At 48.1% G+C, this 9,054-nt stretch overlaps 1 protein-coding gene across 1 annotated transcript; it reads left to right on the top strand.

Moving 5' to 3' along the window:
• The first annotated feature begins 3,368 nt into the window (after positions 1-3,368).
• Positions 3,369-8,735, top strand: LOC137003105 (NACHT, LRR and PYD domains-containing protein 1 homolog). Its single transcript, XM_067363141.1, has 7 exons — positions 3,369-4,077; positions 4,160-4,281; positions 4,380-4,631; positions 4,792-4,861; positions 5,999-6,142; positions 6,838-6,882; positions 7,012-8,735. Exons 1-7 carry the CDS (start codon positions 3,369-3,371, stop codon positions 8,733-8,735), a joined length of 3,066 nt encoding a protein of 1,021 aa, XP_067219242.1.
• Positions 8,736-9,054: the final 319 nt, after the last annotated feature.

Genomic DNA, 9,054 nt, shown 5'->3' with positions numbered 1-9,054 from the left:
CGGTTCACGCCGTTCGACGTCATAGGCTGTTGCCAGCCAATAGGATTGGAGTTGTGTGATTCTTGGCATTTTGAACACGGGTCACGAGTGGAGTTCCCATAGCGCGATTTCAGCGCAGAGTTCGAAAGTTCGAAGTTCCCTTTCGAAAGGGAACGTGCAAATCTTACCGTTTTCCTCAAATTATATCCTTCAAATACAGTGGTAATTGTTTGAAGATCCTTCACACGACATCAACACCTCCGTGCAGCTGTGGTTTAGTAGGCTATTATCATTGGAACTATTCAAACAGGACAACGGACCATTCAATCACCGAATCCAGCAGTGTCTTCCATAACATTGAAGTATGCATCGATCGTCGTTCTCGCTAAATTTTTTTGTACAACATCTGCAGTGTAGTTTAAAGAGGAATTATTGTGCTCCTAGCGCTCCTCGCTGTCATTAAAGCAGCGTGTCACAGGAAAAGTGATCGAAAGTAGCACATGTACTATGTAAATTCATATCACGTTTGATTAACTTCTCCATAATGACTGCGTAATGTAATTTCAGTGCTTATCGCCATTAGTGAAAGTGTAACATCAATGTAAATGTGTATATCAAAATGAAAACGTGAGTTTCCATACGAGTTTAAATCAATCTTTTATTTATTTAAACTGTTATTGTGAACACATGCACTGTATTTATGATTATGACTCATAATGAAGTGGTTCCCTTTCGATACTCTCACTCATACTGCGTATGGGGAAAAGCTCCTTTTTCCTCCTTGCTGAAGCCTTTTACAATAGCGCAGTGAAAACTGCACATCTATTGGCTCAAAGGAATGAAACTCTTTGAGCCAATGATGGCGCGGCGTAGTCGTGCGAGCCAATGGCAAAATAGCACGCCAACAAGCCCGCCAAAACGGGCGTGGCTTATGGCTATATAAGCCAGCGTTTCGCCGTTGGATTCAGTTCTCTCTCCTTTAGCGACGATCTACGCTTCGCTGGATCCTGCTGATCGCCTTCGCTGCTGGAATGAGCTCTCTACGCCGTGGAAGAGGCCCCGCAGAGGACAGCTGAATCTGTCGCAGGCTCCCGCCGGCGCCACCGAAGACTGCCGCCCAGAGCGCTGCTCTCGCCAACCGCCACGAGCTTCCGGTTCGCTTTCAGCGAGTCTCCTGCTGCCATCCGGTGAGCGTTTTCCAACGCACCAGCGCAGTTCACCGCCGCTGCTTCAGAGCTTCCGTTCGCGGTCTATACCGCTCTAAAAGAGCCCCCCCAAGCGCCGTTTTTACTGGAATCGACGTGCTGGCCTTCCGTGACCTCCGCAGCGCCACCGACCTGGCCCTGCGCACCACGAAGACCACGGCCCAGGCCATAGGCAGGTCCATGGCCAACCTGGTTGTGTTGGAGCGCCATCTCTGGCTTAACCTCACAGAGATCAAAGACGCAGATAGGATGGCCTTCTTAGATGCCCCTGTCTCGCCCTCAGGTCTCTTTGGGTCAGCCATGGAGGGGTTCACCGAGCGCTTCTCGGCCGCGCAGAAATCGTCCCAGGCAATGCAACATTTCTTGCCGAAGCGCTCCAGCTCTTCTTCTGCTGCAAGTCGGTCCAAACCTGCGGCGACCCATCCTCAGAGAAAACCTGCGCCTTCCACATCACAGCCAGCGCCACCCAAGGAGCAGCGCCTACGGGCCCGCCCAGCGAAACGCTCCACGCTCCACGCTCCCGAGATAGTGCTGGACCCAACGCCTCCGGCGTCTTCCTGATCAGGCAGGAAGAAAGAGGATGGGGTTAGGTCTCACCACGGCCGGACCGCCCCAAAAGCTCTCTCGCTTACATCCCCTACCACCTCGCTTAGCTCCGGGTGCTGGAATTCATCGGGTTATGTCCCCTGGGCCCACAATGACTGCGCCCACACAAACCGCCATTCTAATGGCGAACCCAATATTTTTACATTACCAAAAAGAGAGCAAATTTCCTCATCCTATAATGATGGTGCAAAGACCCCTGCACAGCGGTCTGTCACCGGACGCTATTCAACCCCTGGCCACACGGGTCGAGGCCTGGCAAGCCATCCCCGGAGTGTCAAAGTGGGTCATCGGGACTATATCCAACGGCTACTCCATACAGTTTTCCCGCAGGCCGCCTCGCTTCAGCGGTGTGGTCACCACTTCGGTCAAAACGGACGACGCTCATGTCCTCCGCGCAGAAGTGACGTCTCTGCTACAGAAGGGAGCCATAGAAATCATTCCCCCCACAGAGAGCGAGTCGGGCTTCTACAGCCGCTACTTTGTTGTCCCCAAGAAAGAAGGCGGTCTCAGACCCATCTTAGACTTAAGACTTCTGAACCTCTCCCTCATGAGGCGGAAGTTCAGAATGTTGACATTGAAGCAGATCCTCACGCAAATATGCCCCGGGGACTGGTTCTTCTCACTGGACCTGAAGGATGCATACTTCCACATCCAAATAGCCCCTCGCCACAGGCCTTTCTTGAGATTTGCCTTCGAGGGTGTGGCTTATCAATACAAGGTCCTGCCCTTCGGGCTGTCTCTAGCTCCCCGCACGTTTACCAAGTGCATGGACTCGGCGCTTCTCCCTCTAAGGAAGATGGGGATCCGAGTTTTGAATTACCTCGACGACTGGCTCGTACTGGCCCAGTCTCATACCGAGCTGGAATACCACAGATCCGTGCTCCTCAGCCACCTTCAGTGCCTGGGACTCAGGGTCAATTTTGCCAAGAGCTCACTGCTCCCCAGCCAGCGTATCACGTTCCTGGGCGCACTCTTCGACTCAGTCCGCATGAGGGCTGTAGTCTCTCCAGAGCGCGCTCTGACGATTTAGAAGCTCTCGGCATCAGTCAGGAACAATGCCCGTTACCCTCTGAAGACTTTCCAGAGGATGTTAGGGCTGATGGCTTCCGCCTCCCCAGTACTGCAACTCGGCCTCTTACGAATGCAGCCTCTGCGACACTGGCTGAAACTCAGGGTTCCAATACATGCTTGGCGGCACGGCCGCTTCCTTATCAGGGTCAATCAGGCCTGCGTTACAGCCCTGAGACCTTGGATGAACCCCAGCTGGTTCAAGTATGGAGTCCCCCTTCAGGCGATAACAAGAAGGAAGGTGCTTTTGACGGACGCCTCCAACACGGGTTGGGGCGCCGTTTTCGCGGGCAGACCAGCCTTCGGCTCGTGGACTCACGAGCAGAGCCATCTGCACATCAACTGCCTCGAGATGTTGGCAGTAGAGCTTGCCCTGAACTCTTTTCAGGCGTTCCTGAAAGGACATCACGTCCTAGTCCAGTTGGACAGCATGACGGTCGTGTCGTATATAAACCACCAAGGAGGCCTTTCATCCAGCCGCATTTGCGCCCTGACAAAGCGCCTCCTCGAATGGGCAAAGCCCAGGTTGCAGTCGCTCAAAGCGACACACATTCCTGGCAAGTCGAACCTTGGGGCAGACATGCTATCGGGATCTTCGGGAAGGCAGAGGTCGACCTCTTCGCCTCAGAAGACAACTCTCACTGCCCAACCTTCTTTTCAAAACAGACGGATGCCCTGGCCCAGGCTCCTCCTTTATGCTTTTCCCCCGATCACAATGATCCCTTGCGTGATCAGACGAATCAGGGAGGACAAACACAGAGTCCTGCTGGTGGCCCCACTCTGGAGGACCCGAACCCGGTCCTCAGAGCTGTTCAGGCTCTCCACGAGAGACCCATGGCCTATCCCCCTGAGAAGAGACCTCCTCTCTCAGGCGAACGGGACAATCTGGCACCCCCAGCCCCAGCTGTGGGCTCTGCACCTATGGTCCCTCGATGGGAGCCGCTAAGCCTTCCCAGGAACATTTTACATACCATTTCTCAGGCTAGAGCTCTGTCCACCAGGCGTCTCTACGCCCAGAAATGGTCTGTCTTTGTTGTCTGGTGCTCAACACGCAACGTCGACCCTGTGGAGAATGATGTATCCCAGATACTGTCTTTCCTCCAAGAGTGGCTGGATAGCGGTCTCACCCCTTCCACACTCAAAGTCTACGTTGCAGCCATTGGAGCGTTTTACGCACCTACCGCTGGCCAGACGGTGGGCAGAAACGGCCTCGTTGTCCGTTTTCCTAAGAGGCGCTAGGTGGCTTAATCCCCCTAGACCACTTACCGTTCCCTCTTGGGACCTTTCCACTGTCCTTGCAGCCCTCAAGGGTCCGCCCTTCGAGCCACTGCAGTCAGCTGACCTTCGGCCCTTAACGCTTAAAACCACTCTGCTACTTGCGCTAGCATCGGTTAAGCGCATCAGCGACCTGCAGGCCCTCTCTGTGAGCCCTGCATGCCTTGAGTTCGGGCCCAACGACTCTAAAGTCGTTCTAAAACCCAGACATGGTTATGTCCCCAAGGTGCTCTCGACCCCGTTCAGAGACCAGGTTATTTCCCTCTTAGCGCTACCTCCTTCCATGGACGAGCGAGAGGGATGCATTTACTCTGCCCCGTCAGGGCATTGAGAATCTATGCTGAGCGGTCTCAGCCATTCAGGCAGTCAGACCAGCTCTTCATCTGCTTTGGTGGCCGCACCAAAGGGTCTCCGGTCTCAAAGCAACGTCTCTCGCGTTGGATAGTCGATGCAATTGCTCTATGCTACTCCTCTATGGGCCTGGACTGCCCCATAAGAGTAAGAGCCCACTTCACTAGAGGCATGGCCTCATCCTGGGCGTGGTCTAGTGGCGTTTCTCTCAAATACATCTGTGAAGCGGCCGGCTGGTCCTCGCCGTCCACTTTTGTCAGATTTTATAACTTGGACATCCCGACCTTACATGCTCGGGTCCTCTCAGTGTGAAAAGACGGCCTCCCTGAGCACTGTCATCACACGCTCTCAGGGGCCTCCCAGCCCCAGTGTCCAGGGTTCGACGGCTTTCAGCCCTTCGCATATCCTCTGGGCCCCTCGGCGCTCAAGTTATGTTTTGTCGTTCCCTGTCGCGGCACGGCGTGATTGTATTCATTCCCCATACGCAGTATGAGTGAAAGTATCGAAAGGGAACGTACTCGGTTACGTACGTAACCTCCTTTCCCTGAGATATGGGAACGAGTACTGCGTATTATGCCGTGCCCCGACACTGCGCCTCAGTATCGTCGCTTCAGTCGAGCTAAAACTGAATCCAACGGCGAAACGCTGGCTTATATAGCAATAAGCCACGCCCGCGACTACGCCGCGCCGTCATTGGCTCAAAGAGTTTCATTTCTTTGAGCCAATAGACGTGCAGTTTTCACTGCGCTATTGTAAAAGGCTTCAGCAAGGAGGAAAAAGGAGCTTTTCCCCATACGCAGTACTCGTTCCCGTATCTCAGGGAACCGAGGTTACGTACGTAACTGAGTACATTTTCCTTCATCTGCCGTCAGTCCCTCAGCTCACCATCGGTGTCGCCAAACTGCTCTGTTTCCAGAATGTGCGTACGCACGGCTCAAAGTTTGCTTAAAGGTGCGCACATTCTCCTGTCAAGTTTGTTTTTTTTATAGATCACAACCATTGCGTGGGAACTGGCGTACACACGTTTCCAGCCCCGTTTTGTGCGTACACATGCTTTATAAATGAAACCCCTGGACTTGGGACTATATTTGGAAGAGTTCTTTGTTCTGATTTTACATAAAAGTGGATCTGGAACTCTTTACATTTGTATAACTACTACAACTAGTATGTGCTTTATGTAAATTATTCATATTTATTTATCTAATTGTGGTATTTCTTTTCTTGCAGAGAATGTTCCGGGACAGTTATAACAGTATGTCAAACTTACAGTTTTATAAAAGACATATTTATTGGTTTAGGTTGTAACATGATCTCACAGATAAAACAAGGCTATACTCTTAAAAAGGTTGAGTTGTGTAAACTTTTTCTCTGATCCTCAGCTGTACAAGGCTTGTGTGCATACAGAATAGGTATTTGTGTTGATTATGTTTTAGACTAGAAACACAGTGACACCTGTACAAACACATTTATGGCCTTTTTGTTGTATTATATTGCCTAAATATTCCTGTTTTTAGAGTTTCACAGTAACAAAGACATAACTGGATCTCAAGCTGAGCTAAATGTCAGTGCTGCAGCTCAGAGTGGAAGCAATATTACAGCACCTGCACTTACTAAAAATACAATAACAGGCAATGTCCACATCATACATAATGCACCTGGTAAGAAAATGGTTTTATATGAATAGATAATAATATTAACAAAGATCTTTTTTTTTTTGGATAATATATTTGATCAAGTAATGTGAGTAATCACGTCATGCACCTAAATGAATGTATCAGATATCTGTTTGATGTTGCATACATATAGGCTTGTGTGTGTGTGTGTGTGTGTGTGCACATTCAGATAATTGGGAGGAGCACAATCAGATAATTATCCTAATTAACACAAGATGAGCACATTCAGTTAATCAACTCAATTAATGATAAGAGGTATACAGCAGACCTACCTCACCACCCGGGGGTGGGGAGAGTACTCTGGGTTTGGACCAACATTCCGAGCTCGGAGCCCGCCTGGACATAATGCCAAATATGAATAATCTTTACTCTACTTAATTATATGTAAGTGTGAACTCATGAAATGTAATAAAATGCAAATTTTCATTGCAAATAACTGCATCATCACTCAGTTGCAAAACATATGGCACACAAAACCAACAAAATTCAATGTAAGCCGACGCATCATGACAGCGCTCAAACCATAGCAAATTAGCTACAGACTCTTCCACATCATAGACAGCTAACAGCGATCGTGCAGGAGGAATTGGCATGTAAAACTGACTATCCATAAATATAGTCAAAATATGAAATGTCCATATTTATCTGTATTCAGAGCAAATGTGTCTACTGTCTTGCAGGTTTCACTGGGTATTACAGATACTCTGAAAAAACACAAACATCAGGTGACTGGTGAATTTTATAGTTTTAAATATTGCACTCATTCCAACTCTTTATTTAGTTGCTATTTGCTGCCTACCCTGAAACTTCCTTCAGTATTAAATTTAGAATTTGAATATTGATTATTTCTACAGAAATCAGCTCAGCGATTCACAAATATAAGAAGCTGATCTGCAGTGAATACCAGTATGTGACTGAGTATAACTCTCTGCCTGGTGAACATGTGCTGCTGTCTGAGTGCTACACACAACCTCTGATCCTTAAGAAACATAGAGATCCAAACGAGAGAGAAGAAGAGATCTGCTCCAGGGGAGAAAGCTTCCACGAGGTCCTCAGCTCCAGAAGCAGTGAAAACTCTGTCCATCTGAACTCTCTGTTTGACCCAGATGGTCATGGGATCAGTCCCAGAGCTGTTATACTGCAGGGAAATTCTGGAAATGGGAAAACCTTCACTGTGCAGAAGATCATGATGGACTGGGCATCTGGTGACCTCTACAAAGAGCGGTTTGATATTGTGTTCCACTTAAAGTGTAAAGAAATAAACCGCATTCCTGACAAAAACAGTTTGGCGAAGATCTTGAGTTACAGCTGCAGTTTAACACCAGATCAGATCTCACAGATGTTACAGCATTCACCAGAGAAGGTGCTTTTCATCATTGATGGATTTGATGAGCTGAGACTCACACAGGACATTTATCACACGTCATCAAACTCTGATCCACTTCAGAAAGCCCCACCTGTGGCCATTCTTTGTGACCTGCTGAGGGGTCGAATCCTGCCAGAGTCCTTCCTGCTGGTCACCTCCAGATCTACAGCTACAGACAAACTGAGTGAACTGCTCAAAGGACCTCAAAGTTTCTCTGAGATAATTGGTTTCTCTCAGGAAGGGGTGGAGGAGTACTTCCAGAAGTTTTTTCAAAACAAGGAGCTTTTCAGGAAGGCTTATACATTTGTGAAGGCAAATGAAACTCTCATCACTGTCTGCTCCATCCCTATCGTCTGCTGGATCATCTGCACAACTATCCAGGAACGATTCAAAATTGGTGCAGATATAACAAGAAGACTGGAAACCACCACCTCCATCTATGTTGATTTTGTATCCACTCTACTGGAGCATCACTGCCAGGGTCTGAGTCAGTCTGTCCCGACCCTGCTGAGGAGTCTGGGTCAGCTGGCAGAGAGAGGGATGCTGGAAGAGCAAGTTTTGTTTGATGAGAGAAGTGTTAATGAAACTGTTTCAGATCCTGCTTGCAGTCCATTCCTATGCAAGTTCCTTTTTAAGAGAAGAATCCACCAGGAGACAATGTTCAGTTTCATGCATCTCAGCTTTCAGGAGTTCTTCACCGCTCTGTACTATGTCCTTCTGGATGAAGAAGAGTCCCAGAGAAAATTTACACAGCTATTTTCCATTCATGAAGAGGCAGGTGGTTTTTCAAGAGGCATTTCACGTTTAACAGCTGTGGTGCAGTTTGCTTTTGGCCTGTTGAATAAGGATGTGAGAGACACTCTTGGAAAGAAACATGGTCTGTTTGTTCATCCAAACACTCAGGCCTATCTGAAAAAAATGATTTTAACAGAGATTCAAAAAGAGTCTTGGGATTCGTATACAATATGCTTTTGGATTCACTGTCTGTACGAACTGCATGAAGAGGACTTTGTAAAAAAAGCAATGGAATCCACACCTCATATTACTATGTATGGTTCATTCATCTTAAGAAGAATAGACTGCTGGGCCCTGCTGTACTGCTCTCAGTGCTGTGAGTGCATTGAAAGTCTGGCTCTCCATGACTGCAGATTATCATCTGAAAAGTTATCTATTATTCTGCCTGCACTCTGCAAGTTTAAGAATTTAATGTGAGTACATAAATCCTCAGTGAATTCATAGGCAGTTGCATATGCATTCAAATCTACAGTGTCTGGGATGGGATATGTTCGGATCACTTGGCCACAACATAGTAACTTGGTGGAATGTGATATGTTGTGGCCACTAGACATTAATTAGTGTGAACACCATAGCATGTTGAAGGCACCACGTATTAAGTTGTGGCAACAAGATCATTTTGTCAAGGTATCAATATCCTTATGTTGTGGCCTTACAATGTAAAGCTGTGGCTTTGAGATCATATGTTGAGGGGATTACATAGCTATATTCTCATGGCCTTATGTTTAATCCAATA

Source organism: Chanodichthys erythropterus, chromosome 16 (genome assembly GCF_024489055.1).
Source record: "Chanodichthys erythropterus isolate Z2021 chromosome 16, ASM2448905v1, whole genome shotgun sequence".
In the NCBI taxonomy this organism is placed as follows: Eukaryota; Metazoa; Chordata; class Actinopteri; order Cypriniformes; family Xenocyprididae; genus Chanodichthys; species Chanodichthys erythropterus.
Note: the sequence above shows the minus strand (reverse complement) of the source record. Positions and strands in the feature narration are given on the sequence as shown.

What these genes read in the sequence shown, in the direction of transcription:
- LOC137003105 (XM_067363141.1), top strand. Translation starts at nt 3,369, where the DNA reads ATGGGCAAAGCCCAGGTTGCAGTCGCTCAAAGCGACACACATTCCTGG. An exon ending in TCCCAGCCCCAGTGTCCAGG is followed by an intron (nt 4,862 to 5,998) that starts GTTCGACGGCTT and finishes TCCTGTTTTTAG; the next exon opens with AGTTTCACAGTAACAAAGAC. An exon ending in TGAAAAAACACAAACATCAG is followed by an intron (nt 6,883 to 7,011) that starts GTGACTGGTGAA and finishes TTATTTCTACAG; the next exon opens with AAATCAGCTCAGCGATTCAC.